The 18,402-nt window shown below is 41.3% G+C and overlaps 1 protein-coding gene across 7 annotated transcripts in view; it reads right to left on the reverse strand.

Annotated features, from left to right (window-relative positions):
- Nucleotides 1-1,409: 1,409 nt before the first annotated feature.
- The window catches only part of ppp2r5eb (protein phosphatase 2, regulatory subunit B', epsilon isoform b), a 71,405-nt gene continuing 54,412 nt past the window's right edge, over nt 1,410-18,402 (reverse strand). For 5 of the 7 annotated variants that reach the window (XM_028565476.1, XM_028565477.1, XM_028565473.1 and 2 more), the window contains exons 4-14: nt 15,661-15,762; nt 13,748-13,840; nt 13,463-13,593; nt 12,344-12,403; nt 9,035-9,143; nt 8,137-8,190; nt 7,745-7,795; nt 7,536-7,655; nt 6,224-6,351; nt 4,565-4,666; nt 1,410-1,599 (exon numbers count right to left, since the gene is read on the reverse strand). In XM_028565476.1, coding sequence (XP_028421277.1) covers nt 1,500-1,599; nt 4,565-4,666; nt 6,224-6,351; nt 7,536-7,655; nt 7,745-7,795; nt 8,137-8,190; nt 9,035-9,143; nt 12,344-12,403; nt 13,463-13,593; nt 13,748-13,840; nt 15,661-15,762 — 1,050 coding nt within the window. In that variant the 3' untranslated portion in view covers nt 1,410-1,499. The remainder of the gene's footprint in view (nt 1,600-4,564; nt 4,667-6,223; nt 6,352-7,535; nt 7,656-7,744; nt 7,796-8,136; nt 8,191-9,034; nt 9,144-12,343; nt 12,404-13,462; nt 13,594-13,747; nt 13,841-15,660; nt 15,763-18,402) is intronic. The other 2 variants (XM_028565479.1, XM_028565478.1) reach the window with 1 other exon arrangement.

The following is an 18,402-nucleotide window of genomic DNA, read 5'->3' on the forward strand; positions in this document are numbered from 1 at the left end:
TTAGTTTCGTCAATGGTTCTATCTCTAAGTTAATTCATCGGTTAACATTGATATGATCGCAGCATATATATTTTCCCCTCATGCCGTTCACCCGTGTCATTTTTGATACGACCACCAGATGGCACCAAAGTAAAGGCAAAAAAAAAAACCTAATCCTACGGTTCAAGAAACATTCATTATTTCAAAGCCCAATTGTGATTTATAGTGAGCATTTATGCAGAATCCATTCAGTGTATTTAAGTTTAGTATTTATCTCGATAATTGTGCCTTGAGCTCCCGTACTAGAACTTTACGGTAGATTATTCGACGAGGGGCATCAGAGGTGCTTTTTTCAACAGCTAATGGAAACTGAACTTAACCTACTGCTGCTGCTAGTTCACGTTAAAGTGTTAAAACACATGGAGGCTTTTATTTTGAAGCAGCCACAGGAAATGCAATGTCACCGAGGTCCTGCCAGAGTTGCTGCTTAAGGTGCATTTGTGGTCAAAAACGTGGGATTTCAAACTCAACTTCTTTCAGTATTTTGAGATCGTAAGATATGAATGTTGAGGGACTTAATTATGTAGTTTGAGCGTGAAAAATGTACTAAACTGAACAATAGAAATGAATATATTGAGCACAAGATTTAATACCCGTACATGAACACGCATGTAAACGCACTCAGGAGGATACAGTTAGTGTGTACTGAGGAAGTCCCTGTTGTTGTTTTTAAAATGTGTTTTACACCCCCCACCCCCTCCTCCCCCCCATTTAAAACAGGAAGAAGAACCTGTAGACATGTGGGCGGGGCCAGAGAGGAACCTCAAGGGGGGAGTGGGGAACCCATTATTAGTCCAGATGTCCCACACGGGGGCAGAAAAGATGCACCATTAGAGAGAGCAAGGAGGGAGGGAACCGAAAGACAGAGGCAACGAGAGGAAAAGCAAAGAGGAGAACCAGGAAAATAAAAATGATACACGGGACTGTACTGAAGAAGAAGAGTGGGATGACAAGTTCAAATCTTCTCTTTTTTGTTGTTTTTTGTTGTTTTCCAAGAGTTCGTCTCACGTCGTACAGTCCAAAAGTTGTTTTTTTTGTTAAATTCCCCCTCCCACACAAGTCATTTTCTCATTTTCTATTTTTTTCTTCCTTTTTTTTATTTATTATTGTTTTGTTTTTCCGTTTGCAATAATATCAGTTTAAGGGAAAAAAAAAGAAAAAAATTATTATTTACAGTGCTGTTGAAATAATGAAAACAGACGTGATGAATCTACTGTAAAGTAAGTCGCACAAACACAGGAGAAAAAAAAACATAAGAAAAAAAAATAAACATTAAGAAACCAGCGGGGCGCTTTGTGTCGATCCAGAGACGATGGCCTGTATCGGGGATTTCTCAGAGCTCTGGGCAGACATGGCTGATGTGGGGGGGGGGGGGGGGAGGGGTAAGGATGGAGGGGAAGGGGGGAGTCACAGGGGGAGAGGAGGAGGGGAGGGCAGAGGGGAGCGTGGCGCTGTCTTCGTTAAGTTGGGATGATCCCGTCGCTCCTAAGGCCCCGCTTTAGCTCCAAGTCCTCCAGCTTCTTCCAGAGCTCCTCTCGCTCCTTCTCCTTCTTCTTCTCACTGGAACGACAAACAACATGGAGGACCGGTGTTCATTAGGAGGCCTGAATCTCAGCATACACCTCAGCTTTCTTCACTCATTCAAATAGGTCTGGGGGGGCCATTTAGGTACACTAAAAGCACAATTACTTGTTGACTTCTGGAAAGATGTTGCAATTATTGAACTTAAAAAACAGTGGAAAAAGCTAAATAAATCAACAGTAAAAAAAAACAAAAAAAAACTGTGAAATGTGCCTTAATACTTTTCCTATTGAAACTTTATTTTTTCGTTCAGAACACGAGAAAATAAGAGTTTACTTGCAAAATGTTAATGAGCTTAATCATTGTTTTTCTTGATTATTCTGTTTTTGTGATCATTGGGAACCAAAATCATAATCAACAGCTGTCTGCAGACACGGTGCGCCCAAAGTGGGTGAACTGGGACTCCGTTGCCTGTTTGTCGGTTAGCGGTGGGCCTGCATGATTCGGGGAAAAATATGAATCACGATTTTTTAGCTTAGAATTGATATCATGATTCTCCGTCACGATTTTTTTCTCACGATGTGTAATGTTTATTACACACATGAACCATGACAAAACTAAAAAAATTGGCAGTACCAAACACTGACTTTTAGCACCTATAGCACATTGCGCATCACCACAAACCTGTAAACATAGAGGCTTCAATGAATAAAGAAAGTAAATACTGGCCTTTAAGTACAGTAGGCTACCAAAAATAGTGACCTAACATATTGAACTACATATGGCCCTGATACCAGCTCTATCTGAACTCCTTGAACATGTCTTTACATAATTAAAACATGTCAATCAACATGCTGCAGCTACAGCTTCAGTCTCTAGAGAAATGGAGTTTATAAATTGCCAATGAAGTACACCATCAAAAACAGAATGATTTCTTAGCACACTCTTTAACTGCTTGCCTTTTAAGAATTAACATTCAACTGGCCATTAAGTAGGTTACCAAAAATAGAAGTTTAACGCACTGCGCTGAATATGGCCCTGAACATGGCTGTAAACGTCTTTCGGACCTCTTGCCTGGTACGGCTTCATCGTATTGCACTTTGTGGTGACGTTTGAGGTGCTGGTAAAGTCTTGTGGTGTTACTTTGCGGTGCTGCACCGAGGGCAAAGCATGCCTCGCACATCACATCGGACTGACCCCTCGTCGTCTTGCTTGAATCCAAAATACTTCCACACCACCGAATGTGAGCCTTTTCGGAACGAGTTTGGTTTCAGACTGAGTGGTTGGCCGATTCTCGTCACTAGTACCTGGGTTTTCATCAGTATCCATTTTGTTTATTTCTGAACTTCCGCGCTCGCTTGACGAGTGAAACACGTGACTAAAAGGCGCTTTGTCATTGGCTGAGGGTGAACTGTGTGAGAATGTTCTACCAAAATAAAGGACGAATTTTTTTTTTTTTTAAATCGAAGTCATTTAAAAATTAAAATCGTGAACAGGGTGAATCAAGATCGGGATTTTATAACTATTTATCGTGCCGGCCTAGTTAGCGGGTACTAATTGATTAACGAGGGTCAGATAACGTCAGAATTTTTTTTTAATCTAAATTAGCATTCTTCGGTACAGTGCTTCACTACATGCATGAAAAAAAGACAATGAGTGTGGATGAGATCAAGCCAGCTGTGCATCCTGTTTAAAGTTGACTTACAGATGTCTTTAATTGACATAGCTCTTTGATGGACATGAACAAAGTCTACAGTCACCCTAGCAGCTCATTGAGCAGAGCTTGGAGCTAAATACTAACATGCTGTCTGTTGAGCAGGTGTAATGGTTACCATGTTCACAGTCTTAGTTTAGGGTGTTAGCACAAAGCCCACCTTAAAGGAATACGCCACCGTTTGTTGAAATAGGGTTATTCACCGTCTCCTCTATATTTCTATAGGTGGGCATACAGCCGAAGCACTGCTACTCTGGCACACACCCAATATAGTCCCAAATCAATATCTGCCTAGGAAATCATCTAGTCTTAATCAGCATTGCTATTTTTACTCGCTGTGAATTCGCAGACCAAAAGAAGTAATTAGGTTTTGTTTTTGTTGGGTCACTTTTACTCACAACATGCTAATGGCAACAAAGGATTCCATTCATTATGCTAAGCTAACGGTGGCAGCGCCGCCGGACTAAGACAATGCATGCACTGAGACAAGTGTATACCCACCTATATAAATATAGAGGAGATGGTGAATAACCCTATTTCAACAAACGGTGGCGTATTCCTTTAAGGCTGATGGGAATGTCATTAGTTTTGCCGGTATTTGGTCAAAAAGAATTTGACCTGATGATGAAAAGTTAGAGGAATATAAATGTGTAAACCAATTTTACTAGCAATCCATCTTATAAATCTTGAAATATTTCACCCAAAATGGCAAATGTGAACCTTGTGGTGGCGCGAAAGGAGAAGTCAGAGGATGTCCGAAATCAGTAGGATTCATCATCTGAGCACCACGAATGTCCCCCCACCCAGCAGATGTTGATATAGTTCAGTCTGGATCAAAATGGCGCTCCAACTAGCGTGGCTAAACATAATTTCTTTCTAAACTTTGGGGGCTCTGTGCCACTATTTCAGACACTTTGCATACAAGATCCCCGTGGGCTCCAAAGCAAGATATACAGATTTTTACACTGGCACACTGAATCATGTCTCATGAATTTTAATATTCGAATGAGTAATGGGGGGAATAAAGCAGCTTTGGTGCATCCCTACTATTAAAACACTTGAGTGAACTTTGAAACCTAATTGGCCAATAAACACCAAACCTTACTATTACATAGTCAAGTGAGTGAGTCTGTAAGATATTAACTTGACTACTCTTGATATTTCTAGTGCGGGTACTAAAAGTATGACTCATCGGCGTGGCTCCTTCTACAACCACAGCGAATCTGAATCCAGATATCTGTAGAGTGTGATGATAGTAACGCTGCTGTTGTGTGTGGGGCAGCTTCTCACCGCTGGCGGTCTGACTTGTAAGTGGCTGTGAGTTCATCAAATAAGGTACTGTTCATCTCCATGAAGGCCTTCAGTACGTTGTACACCAGCGCCACGATGGCCCTGCGAGGAGGGAGCACACAGAGGGATCACAGTTCAACATCCAGCTTTACAGCGGCTATAAACTTTTACAGTTTTAGAGTCCATTTATAGAGCAACTTGTAGGGTTTCATTTCTTTTATACTTTAGGTCTTGTAGAAGGTTAGACTTTGAAAAGTGAATATTTTCATATTTATTGTGGTTGTTCAAATCCAGCCTGTCGGGTCATCAAGTCCACACTTTTTCTACGCCGCTGGTCTCACTGCATGTGTCAATCCTCAAATGATTCTCCTCACACAACAACTCAATGCCTGGCTGCTGGGTGTTATGTCTCCTCATTCTTGCCTGTTCCCTAGTTCCCTAAAAGGCTCAGAGTTATAAGTAGGGTTGGGTACCGAGACACGGTGCTTACACGGCCGGTTATCAGCAATGTACTGGTGAAATAAGTCATTGTTATAAGTTATTGATTGTATCTTGTTTTGTGCTCCTTTGTTTTTTTTCAAATTGTTTTGTAAAAGTATTGTTTTAACACCGGTATCGGGGAAAAAATCCAAACGCTAGCCAACCCTAGTTATAAGACTGTGGTCCGTCATCGGACTATGAAGAAGTATTTCCAACCTTATCAGTTGGTGTCCAGATTTATTGTTGTTAGACTTGACCTAGCGCTCCCTTGTGTGCTTCCTTATCACGTGTCCAATTTCTCCATTTTGAAGCAGACATGCCTTACAAAAGTCCAGTCCACTCTAGTGCGTATACAAATACATGTTTTTGGAAAAACACAAAAAAAAAAAAAAAAAAAAGTTTATTTAATTTTTCCCACACATCAATTCACAGGGGATGCCAACTTAAAAGTTTATTCTTTAAGAACAACTTTTTTTTTTTTTTTATAATTGAAAATGAAATTATACATTTCATTTTCCAGACGTTCCCAAACTTTCCAGACCTACTAGAGTTGGGAACATGGACACAGGAAGTGAGGTAGCTGCAGCATTCCCTTTATTAGAATAATAAAATGGTCAATTTATAATAGAAGTGTAAATTATCCCGGCCATTCAGATTAATGTAAAACTCGCACATGTTGACAGTATGACTTTCTCTCAGTATCCCTAATTCTTACTGGCTTCTGGTGTGAGAGGAAGAAGTTTTTTTTAAATGTTATGTAATTTGTACTTTTTATTGATCCCTAGTGGGGAAATGACAATTTAAAACATTATCAAACCATAACTGTGCTTGCTCACATCCCATTTCTTTAAATGACTGCTCCTAACAATACTGGGATGTGAACCTTGTACACAGTTTCAAGTACATTTATTTTTAAAGACTTTTGCTTTCTGCAGCAAAGAGCTGCTGTCCTCCACTGTTGACAGTAAACAGAGTGTTGTGATCTTCGGGTGTACTTGAGGCTGAAACACAATCGTGAGAAAAACTGGAAAAACCGAGAAGAGCTGCTGATAATGCTGCTGATCAGCAAAAACCCAAAGACACCACATGAGTTAGTGTGGGAACATAAAAGCAGGGGGGAAAGAATGAGTCTTATTAATGACAGAAGGCAGGTGCAGAGTTTCTTTTAACGTCACTCACGGGTTCCAGTGCTCTTTGGAGATCCTGTAGAGGCTGGCGAACATGATGGGCAGGATGACACTGGAGTTCTCCTCGATCAGACTCATGATGTACTCGTTGTTCCAGTAGTACAGAGCTCGCTCTGCAACCTGGGACCAGGGAGACAAACATGGCCAGTCAACACAAATCCAGAATAGTACTGGTTTAAATGCAGTATGCTTGTGTTCCTCTTGAACCAAACTGTATCACAAAGTCTAGGGACCGACGGACTATCAGGGCCGTTTTTTTTATTTGCAGATGATCTGTGCCTGCGTTTTATTTGGCCGATAACCAATAGAGCCAATGAATTAAAAAGGGCACTACTTTGGCTCCGCTGCAGCTCTGCGTCTGTCCCAAATCCTCATCTACAGATCATCTCGGTAAAGAGCTTTCTTCCCTCTTCTCCCAGGCTTTCTCAAGATAACTGGCTAATTTATGTTTCCCATGTGAAGAGCCATCTCTTAGTAGTTATAGTATATATTATATAGAAATGGGCATTTACTGTTGTTAAATTTAGTACTTTTTGTTTGTTACAAGAAGATTTACTTAAGATTTGCATGCATAAGACATCGACTTGTATCCGAGTACTTCATTTTAATCTTAATTTTGATGAAATGATTTTCATTTTTACTGTAAATGCATACCGATTATCGGTTTCATCAACTACTAATAATCTGTATCGGTCCTGAAAGACCTAGTATCGGTCGAGCCATAACAGTCCTGAATTCATTCTCTACATGATTGTTTCAACACCACAGCTGTTGCAGGTAAATGACACTGATCCTGACAGTGCTGCGCTCAGTGCTAAACGCTCACTAGTCTATATCCTCGACATTCCACTTCCAGGATTGTTCTGGTGCTGCCGGAAACTCCGCCGGATGTCCATCTTTTTGGCCCGATGTCCGTCCCCTTCCTCTGTCTCTGTGTTGGCGTTCTAACCTCCGGTGGATTTGTGAGGACTATGGTTAACTGCTCCTCAGATCTCTGCAGGGTAAATCCAGACAGCTAGCTAGACTATCTGTCCAATCGGAGTTTTCTGTTGCACGACTAAAACTACTTTTGAACGTACACATGTTCCACCAAAACAAGTTCCTTCCTGAGACTATTTAGCAGAGGCACCGTGGCTCCGTCCGACGCTTAGCACCGCCCAAGACGATTGTGATTGGTTTAAAGAAATGCCAATAAACCAGAGCATGTTTTTCTCCCATCCCAGAATGCTGTGGGTACTAGCCAGACCTTCCTCTGCAGCGCTGTGAAGGAAGGTCTGGCAAAGAGAGACTAGACGCTCACTGACCTGGAAATGCGGGCTGGAGACACATCTGGAGATCTGTTTGAAGAGCGGCTCCTGGATCTTGACGAACTGTGTTGGTTCGATGACGTCCAGGATCTCCTCCAGCTCGCCTAGAAACATTACCTGCACCGCAGCACAGGAGGAAAACCTTAGTGTACACACACACACACACACACACACACACACACCAAATTCAAAGAAATGAGCCTCACCTCTTTTTGACTGCAGGTTTTTGGCCAAAACTTCAGTAAGCCTCTGATGACCTGAGGACGAGGAAGAGACACAGACTGATTCCTTACTGTTTTATTTTTTCCTCCAATTATTTGTTTTCACTTCAACTCCTCCTTTCACCTCAGTGAGGCGCTGTCTGCCCCCTTTCTGATCCACCTGCACCCCAATAATCAGCTGTAGTGACAACAGTGTAGCAGGCAAAGATCGACTTCAGACAAAGTTACTGTGGCAGTAATTGATTAATCAACTTTGGCTGGCAAAGAAACGTCTGAAGTTGATAGAAAACAATTGATTGTGTGTTAAGACTATTATAGTAGAGTATAGTATAGTATAGTAGAGTAGTCTCCTCCTGTTGGGATTAGTGGATACTTACTGGTTCTGTTAATGTTGGGTCTTTCTCTAGGAACTGTACAATGCAATACGCCAACTGCGGGGAGAGGAGCGACATGTTAGAACACACTTTAGCCCTTTAGCTTAGCCTACAACAGCAGCTCAGATACACCAAAACGTGTCGAGTATGGCACACAGCATTAAACCTCATTGCAACTCCTGCACCTGATTTTGCAGTTATTGGCTGAACAGAAACTTAAATGCCACAGTGCTTTAGTTTTTAAATTTTCCTATTATATTCACAATATTTTCAGTGCTCTACCTTGCTGTCAGACGGCCCTTGACGACGGGGAACTGAAGCTGTTATCTCTGCTCTCTTCAAAGCCACCAGCCTCCTTTGACAAAAACAGACATTTTACCTCTCAGAACACGGGAGTTGCTGCTCTACCACTGCCTCCATCAGTTAGTCAGTTTGTGTTATTGTGTGACTTTGGTGTTTTAAATGTTGGTTCGGATTCACCAAAGTCACACAATAACACAAACTGACTAACTGATGGAGGCAGTGGTAGAGCAGCAACTCCTGTGTTCTGAGAGGTAAAATGTCTTGTTTTTTTGTCAAAGGAGGCTGGTGGCTTTGAAGAGAGCAGAGATAACAGCTTCAGTTCCCCGTCGTCAAGGGCTGTCTCACAGAAAGGTAGAGCACTGAAAATATTCTAAATATATCTATCTAAAATGTGTTTAGCTACTGCCCCCGTCCACAGCAGGACATTGCTTAGCTTTCCTGTCGGTACTCCTGCCGGCTTCTCCAAACTCCAAATAGACTAATTTCTGGACACAGTCAGGAAGTTTCAGTTGTTTTGTGGCCAGTGTGTGAGAAATACTAGGGTAGTCACCAGGTAGAAGAAACTTTACACACACACAAAAACAAACACATAGTTTACCTGTGCGTGGAAGAGGGACAGACTCCTGACAGTGTGGAGGGGGATCAACACTTTGACCAGAAACTGTTTATGCTCTGCTTTCAGTGGCAGAGCGAAACCATTGATTATACTGGGGGGAGAGAGAGAGAGAGAGAGAGAGAGCGGGGGGGAAAAATAGAGAAAATATAAACATAAATTCAACATGAACACATGAAAGAGTTCCATTGTGACCCTGTGAAAGCAAGTGGAAGATCAATGAGCAGCTGACATAAAGAAGAGTGTTTATACGGCCGATGGAGCCTGGAGGAGACAAAGAGACGGGAGCGCTGATCTCACCTTCAGGCTCACAAAGAACAGACGGGATGCCTCTTTAAAGCTCCAGACTCACAAAATAACAACCACGATCCGGCACCAGGGTTCCTCTACATTCTGATTCACTGGATTGTCTTTTGGAGAGCTTTTGACGGATGGACAAGCTGTCAAAACTGGACCTATCATTTTTAGGTTCATTAATGTAACATCAAATGATTTCAGGGTATCACAGCCCAGAGTGGGGTCCTGTGACATCCCGACACCAAGAGGCCGCTTGTGTAGAATTAGTCCACAGCTATCTTCAATGCTGTTGCCAGCTAAATGTCAGAAACATTATGTTGTTACATTTGTTTGAGTTTTGGAGTACTTGCCAGGAAGCCCTTTTTGGGGAGAGCCTCAATTTTGTCTCCTTCTCTTCAGTTTATTTTTTTGGTAGTTAGGGTTAGTTTTGTACCTCATAAAACTTCACTTTGAGTTTTTTTTTAACATTAATATGCGTTCCCCCAGCCTGCCTATGGTCCCCCAGTGGCTAGAAATGGTGATAGGTGTAAACCGAGCCCTGGGTATCCTGCTCTGCCTTTGAGAAAATGAAAACTCAGATGGGCCAATCAGGAATCTTCTCCTTATGAGGTCATAAAGAGCAAGGTTATCTCCCCTTTCTCTGCTTTGCCCACCCAGAGAATTTGGCCCCCCCATGAGAAAGAGACAGACATCATGGCTTTCAAACGAGCAAAGTGGCAGTTGGTCAAGGCCACACCCCCACCCTCCACCTTGCCCCCCCTCTCTCCTCCTCAATAGCTACAGACACAGAAATGGCACATCCTAAGTAAAGCTCATTGTGGGACTGGCTCTAGTGGCTGTAATTCTGCACCAAGGCTGAATTTCGGGAAAGAGACTTCAGATACAGTATTAGGGGACCACTAAGGCCTATATAAAGAGACTTCAGATACAGTATTAGGGGACCACTAAGGTCTATATAAAAGAGACTTCAGATACAGTATTAGGGGACCACTAAGGTCTATATAAAAGAGACTTCAGATACAGTATTAGGGGACCACTAAGGTCTATATAAAAGAGACTTCAGATACAGTATTAGGGGACCACTAAGGCCTATATAAAAGAGACTTCAGATACAGTATTAGGGGACCACTAAGGCCTATATAAAAAGAGACTTCAGATACAGTATTAGGGGACCACTAAGGCCTATATAAAAGAGACTTCAGATTCAGTATTAGGGGACCACTAAGGCCTATATAAAAAGAGACTTCAGATACAGTATTAGGGGACCACTAAGGTCTATATAAAAGAGACTTCAGATACAGTATTAGGGGACCACTAAGGTCTATATAAAAGAGACTTCAGATACAATATTAGGGAACCACTAAGGTCTATATAAAAGAGACTTCAGATACAATATTAGGGAACCACTAAGGTCTATATAAAAGAGACTTCAGATACAGTATTAGGGAACCACTAAGGTCTATATAAAAGAGACTTCAGATACAGTATTAGAGGACCACTAAGGTCTATATAAAAGAGACTTCAGATACAGTATTAGGGGACCACTAAGGTCTATATAAAAGAGACTTCAGATACAGTATTAGGGGACCACTAAGGTCTATATAAAAGAGACTTCAGATACAGTATTAGGGGACCACTAAGGTCTATATAAAAGCATCCAAAGAGCACCATGTCATGGGACCTTTAACCAGAACTGATTAGTTTGATATTTTGGCTCAGTCTTTCTGTGACCTTTAATTTTAAGCTTCCATATTTGGCACCAAAAAAATCTAAATGCATCTGATTTTGTGTCACTTGTGCTCCCCTGGAGCTGTAAGCTCCTGAAACAGAGCTCCAGTGTGTCTACCCTTCGTCACACGGTGCATCCACCTACAGGTGTTTCAACAAATGGGTGCACGAGTTCAGGTTGGTTTACTGAAATCACTGGAAGAGGCCCGAAGAAGTTGATATATGAAAGGAAGTTACTTAGGATTGTGTTTATTTGACCAACAGTTGCAAATTGCAGGTATTCAATTTACGCTATGAAAAACGAGTGATTTATTATAATTTTTCTTTTAAAATGTATTTAATAATCCATTTTGTTTTTAAGGTTCTTATCATAACTGCATTGGTCAATTGATCGATGCTGCTGGAATGAGAAAACTGAGTCAAGCTTACATGAACGGAAACATTGATTATCAGAATTCTCATTGGTCTATCTTCATCTGTTCACCACCTAAGGGACTGATTGACCGGCTGTTTATCGGCTTCCTTCTGAAGCATGGCGGGCCTGTGGACCTCAGTTTAGCTCCCAAGCTGTCTGCAGGGTTTCACCAAGTCAAATTAAAAGACTTTTTAAGACCTTTTTAAGAGCATTATGAATGAAATTTAAGACCTATATCACGACATCAAAGACAAAGTGAGATTTAAGAGTCCGGAAACATTGACTGAAACAATTATGTATTATATTATAGCACTGGTGTGTAGATCGGCTGCAATATAAGATGCATGTTGGTCTCATTCATAGTCGTAATAAAGCAAAAGTAATACAATTATATTTGAACTAGCGACAGAAAGAACTACAACACCAGAGAATACAAATTTAAAAAAAACATTCTGAAGCGCTGCGGGAACATTTCAAAGAGCATTAGAGCAGGGCTCAACCCTAACTTTTTAAAGTGTTGCCAGCTTGGCAACCAGGCATCAGCTTATGGATTCATTTATTTCTTATCTACAAGTCAAACCTTGTTCCTGACTCTTCCCAAAACCAAACCTCTCTACTTGGATATGGCTCCTTAAAAAATCTGCATATTTTAACGTTCATCATTTCTTATCAATCTTTTGCGCTCTGTGGTCTTGACAAAGAGCTGTATCTCCGTAAGAGTGCATGATTAAATAAATAGATGATAAACATCCTGGTATTGGTACGACTAAACAAAACCAGGCAGATATCGGGGTTGTGCTCAGGCTAAAAGCATCCGCTAAGAGGGGAGAGTGTAAACGTGTGTCTGCACATACCTCCCCAGGATCTCCAGCAACTCAGCCACTCCGTTGAAGTGCTCCGTCTCATAAACAAAACTGCAGAGCAGACCGAGATGGAGGCGCAGAAAAGAGGAGACAAAAGAGAGGAGACAGAAACGAGACTGAGGTTAAACAACAAGCAAATGAGCAAAGATGGCAAAACCAGATGATTTCTAAATGAACGTGTCCAATGAAGACTATAAATGCTTTATATTGTTTATTTAGGAATTCCCATGAATCTATGCATCACGTCTATTGGACTCCCTCCAGATTGTTTAGAAGTGGTCTGACAGACACACCAAATAGTTGCAAATGTAAGAGAGGACAGCCAATTACTCCATGTCCTATGGTCCTGTGATAAGGTCCAGGAGTTTTGGACTGGGATACAAAATAACCTATGTGGGATTGCAGAGACCCAGGTTCCATTCAGCCTGAGATTAGTTGTTGTGGAAGACGGGTCAATCCTAAAAGGGATGGATAAGCAAATAATAAGCTGGGTCCAGACTAGTTTAATGATAGCCAGACAGATTATTATTTTATTTATTTATTTTGTGGGCATTTTTTTTGATAGGACAGATGAAGACATGAAAAGGGAAAAGAGGGGGAACGACATGCAGCAAAGGGCTGCAGGTCGGAATTGAACCCGTGGCCAAACACAGTAGGACTGTATGTATGTACGTGCATGCACACACACACACACACACACACACGTACACACACACACACGTACACACACACACTGTACCAGGTGAGCTACCCAGGTGCCCAGACAGATTATTTTAAGAGGATGGAAGAATGAAGGGGTGCCATCAATCCAGAAGTGGGCTTGTGAGATGGCTAAAACGGTTTGCCAGATTGGATGTCTATGAGAGTTGGTTAAAAAAAAGAATTCCCATGAATCCCAGTAAAATACTAATATTCCCAGGAAGTAATGATTCAATTCAAGTCAAAAGGAAAACCTCGTCTCAATCAACTTGAGTCGAGCCAATTAAAAATAGATGCGTGGTGCAAAGAACCCAGTGGTTCGTATGGTGAAAACAAATGACCGACCTGTGATAGAGATAAACACAAACGGACAGACTTTCCCACACATTTGAAGAACTAATGTCCACTCACCGTAGAAAAATATTATTGATCTGTTTTCGTATAAAAGCCCTCAGACCCAGGAATTTGCCGTAGATTCTATGCAAGACTGTCTTCAGGTAGTCTCTCTCCCGAGGATCCTCGCTGTCAAACAGCTCCAAGAGCTGGACGGAGAGAAGGAAATCGGAATCAGAGAGAAAGATGTACATCGAGGAAAAGAGACAAGAGAGAGGACCACAGGGAGAGAGAAACATGGAGGAAGAAACAAGTGAGCTAGATATATGGAGGATTTGAAGCTTTACTGACTCAGCGACTCACCTGTAGGACAAACTTCTGGTCTATGTACTTTTTGGCAATGCTGGGCTGGAATTCCTGACTCTCCAAGAACCGGATGAAGAACTCGTAAACCAACTGGAGAGAGGAGGAGGAGGAGAAGAAGATGAGGATGGCCGTGGGAGGGACAGAGGGAGCACAAAAGAGAGTTGTTGATGTTAAAGAAAACGCTAACATTTCAATGCTCAGATCCTTTAATCAGCTGCTGTGCAGGAAGATGGGTTGCAGTTTGTGCATGATCAGTTTCTTATTCACTCAGTAAAAAGTAGAGTCAAACTCCCTGCTGTACAGCAACAAGCTGGTCAAGAAACACAAGAAACATCTGACACCTTGCTCTTAGAAACAAGAGCCCTTAAACTAACCCTGTAAACACTGGCACTGGACTGGATTAAAAGGTCACAAAACGTACAGTGGTAGGTGGGTATACTGGGGTTTTGGCGCGCCACCAAAGAGGTTTTTCGCCAGCACCAAAGGAAAATCACAAGCGCCAAAGCGTCTGATTTTCAGCAGCCAGCCTCCCTACTACACTACTACTGTATTCAACATCACTGACAATCAATAGAATGTATTTCAAAATAGAAAACATTACACTTCATAACGTTTAGTATTCATAACATTATTGTATTATTGTACAAATTAGCTACAACAGTTACAGCAGTTACCTTATGTAAGTCACTCCTACATTTTAGTTTTTCTTGACATAAATAAAGACATTTTCACCATAAATGTGGGCCTAAAAATGTATCAGAATGCAGGAAATGAAGTTTTTGACTCTCAAAATTTCGACACACACCCCCAGCTTATGTGTGTCCCACCCCCTCAAATTCTGAGCCAGAAAAAAAGCCTGGTATAGCAATGTAAAAATAAAATATTTGGATTGGTCAGGATGAAGTCTGGCTCTAGACCTGGACCCAGAACAAAACCCAAAAGACCACCAGGAGCCAAAATACAACTACCAGCTCAGTGACAACGAGGGTACTGAAGGCTCTGAAGTTATTCAGCATTCTGGGACAGGAGAGTCTAGGCCACTTTCATGCCTAGCTTAGCATAAAGACTGGAAGCAAGGGGAAGCCTGGCTCTCTGTGCCTACAAACACCTCTTAAGCTCACTAACACGCTGTGTCCCGTTTGTTTAATCCACACACAAACAGAAATGTCCAAAAAGAAGTTTGTGGTTTCAGGAAGAGTTACATGGTGGAACTACGTCTTGATAAACAGCCGGACGCAGCAGTGGTGTGCAGCATCACAGCCTTGTTGTCGCAGTGACGCAACTCGTTTTCTTTGTTTTTTTTTTGCTATTTGGCCTTGATTAGGGTGGTAGAAATTGTTGCAGTGAGGTTGCCAGATTTGGTACCATCATGCCTGTACAGAGACTAAAAAAAGGCGTGCTCACTGAAAGGATCTGGCAACCTGTGCGCACTACTGTATAGCTGGAAAATGCTGGGCGAGATGGAAATAAGAGAAAGCACATAACTCCACCTAAAACTTGTCTGTTTGACATTTCTGTCTTGTGTACCGATGCACGAAAATTAGTTAACTTGTGAATACATATACACTAGGGCTGCACAATTCATCACAATTTCAGCGAAATCACAATATGGACTAGTGCAATATCCAAATAGCAGGAGGGGTGGGGGTCAAACCTTTGTGAAAAACAAATCCTATCCTACAGACTATATGGTACTGTTTGGTACAGATCCTCGCAAAAGTCACACTATAATCACGAAAAGTTTATTAATTTTAATATTTTTCAATGAAAACAAGAATAATTATACAAAAATGAGCCTTCCCTCCAATATCGTCAATCATATCGCAATATCAGTCAAAATAATCGCCATTAGATATGTTCCTCGTATGGTGCAGCCCTCATACGCCCACTTTCTTTGCGGCAGTGTTTACCTGTAAGTGTGGCCAGGAGGCCTCGAGCGTGGGCTCGTCTTCCTCTGGGTCAAACTCGTTACTGTCGCTGGGCGGAAGGGTCCGGAATATGTTGTGAGACACCTGGAACAAAAAACACAAAAAGGAAATGTGTATCAGCTCCAACGACTGGTGGGAACTTTGTATGCGTGGTCTGCAGATGCACTATATATATATATATATATATATATATATATATATAAAATAAAGTGTGAAATAACTGAAAACATGTCTTATATTTTAGATTCTTCAAACTAGCCAGCCTTTGCTTTTTTTTTTATTAATAAGGGAAAAACTTCCACTAATGAACCCTGACAAAGCACACCTGTGAAGGTAAAACCATTTCAGGTGACTACCTCATGAAGCTCATTGAGAGAACACCAAGGGTTTGCAGAGTTATCAAAAAAGCAAAGGGTGGCTACTTTGAAGAATCTAAAATATAAGACATGTTTTCAGTTATTTCACACTTTTTTGTTAAGCACATAATTCCATATGTGTTCATTCATAGTTTCGATGCCTTCAGTGAGAATCTACAATGTAAATAGTCATGAAAATAAAGAAACAACTTGAATGAGAAGGTGTGTCCAAACTTTTGGCCTGTACTGTATGTATGTATATATATAATCATATACAATAATAACAGCACTAGTTGCATGGTAGCTGTGTGTGTGTGTGTGTGTGTGTGTGTGTGTGTGTGTGTGTGTGTGTGTGTGTGTGTGTGTGTGTTCGCTACCAGCAGACCAAACACCCAGTGAACAGACATTAGCAACATGCACACCAGCTCCACTTCCTTTCTGTTACTTTCTTTCAGTTTCCCTCCTTGTTTTTTTTCTTAAAATGATTTGTCACAGAGCCTGAAGGATTTTCAATTTGCGTGGATTCATATTCGCTTCAATTGTCATGTTTGCATCTACTCACATCTCGTCATTGGCTTTGTATGCAATCGAGACGCCACTAAAATCTGCTTTGGGTTCCCCCTGACCAGGTTGTCGGTGGCTGTTCTCTCCTGATGTCAGAACGTGACTCAACACACACAGAACAGAAATACTCACAGCACTAAAATCTGTTCACTTTTTAGAGAAATGGTTACATTAAAATCCTGCTTTGTTTATGGCGTATTCATGCTTTTATTTTGATACAAAAGAGGCAGATTGGAAACATTAGTCGTGTGTTTTCACTATTTATATGGCTGCCGTACTAAATAATTTATTACAATACTCACTCGAGAACATAGTTATGTTGACATATTTACAGTAAAACTGACAACCCAATTAAATTTACTTTGAAACTGCTGTGTTCAGTTTTCCTTTTCCTTCTGCAGGTGGTTTCTGCTGGGGCACTCTCGTGTGTGGGTGTGCGTGTGTGTGCGTGTATCAGGGTCACAAGATAGCGAGGGTGGAAAATGGGTCAGGACATGAGTACACATTTTTGAGCGCGGGGAGTTTAGGGATCTGCAGGAGTAAGTGAGTATGACTTTTATATACAGGCACCGAACAGCCGCAGATGAATAAAAACCAGCTTGGAATGCAACTTCTTGACATTTAGGCATGTGAGTGCAAGTTTGTGAGCACAAACAAGATGGGAGTCGTATGTTTCTACTTCTGTCCGTTCGTATTGTGAGAGGATGCCGTGGCGTCAGCTTTGGTTTCTAAATAGTCAAGTTAATCGTATCAATATAAATAACATTTCTCTAGTGTTTATGTTGAAGGGGTTCATGGGTATAAAAAAACGTTGTAGACAAAACCCAACAATCCCAATCTGAAGCCACCTTTAAATCAGTAGTTTGCTTTTTCCAGGGGGTAAAACCTTTGTACTTTGCTCATTAAACTTGGCTACATTCAATGTTTTTCAGCGGAAACATTTATGTATACACAGTATATATAAAAGAAAATCAGGCACTGATTAAAGCAGATTCACAGTCCCCTGACAGTTTAGTAGGATAATTGGCAGGAAGAAAAGAAAAAGGTCCACTCCACAAATATGAATTTCAGATCTCCAATTTGCGTCGTGAAATATTGGATAGTTTTACCTCTTTAGGCCTGAAATTATGTATTCAAATGAGTCAGAGGTCCAAACTCTTACCTCAGAGTTCTGACACCTCTGGTGAGAGGTTGCAAATGCAATTTTTTTATTATTATTTTAAAGGGATCACAAGCTAAAAAGGTTGGGAAACAAATAATGTTGGAGTCTGTAGCACAACTTTTGAAAGGTGACGTGGTCTTATTGAGACATTGTCGGCTCCCTGTCGAAAGACCTGCAGCGTGTGTTTGGCCACTGTCAGGTATTCTACAGGTTTCACCAAGTCAAATTCAAGACTTTTTAAGACCACTATGAATGAAATTTAAGACCTATATCACAACATCAAAAACATAGTCGGATGTCAGAGTCTGGAAACATTGTCTGAAACTATTCCCCCATTTCCTCATTGGCATTATATGACTGGTAGTCTATATGCTCGACCTTCCACTTCTGGGATTTCCCCGTTAGCGCCGGAAAATACGCTGTGTGTCCTTATTTTTGGCTGGATTTACGTTACCTAGCGCTTCCTTTGTGTTGTGTGAGGACTATGGTTAACTGCTCCTCAGATCTCTGCAGGGTAAATCCAGACAGCTAGCTAGACTATCTGTCCAATCTGAGTTTTCGGTTGAACGACTAAAACTACTTTTGAACGTACACATGTTCCACCAAAACAAGTTCCTTCCTGAGACTATTTAGCAGAGGCAC

Source organism: Perca flavescens, chromosome 20, assembly GCF_004354835.1.
Source record: "Perca flavescens isolate YP-PL-M2 chromosome 20, PFLA_1.0, whole genome shotgun sequence".
Lineage (NCBI taxonomy): Eukaryota > Metazoa > Chordata > Actinopteri > Perciformes > Percidae > Perca > Perca flavescens.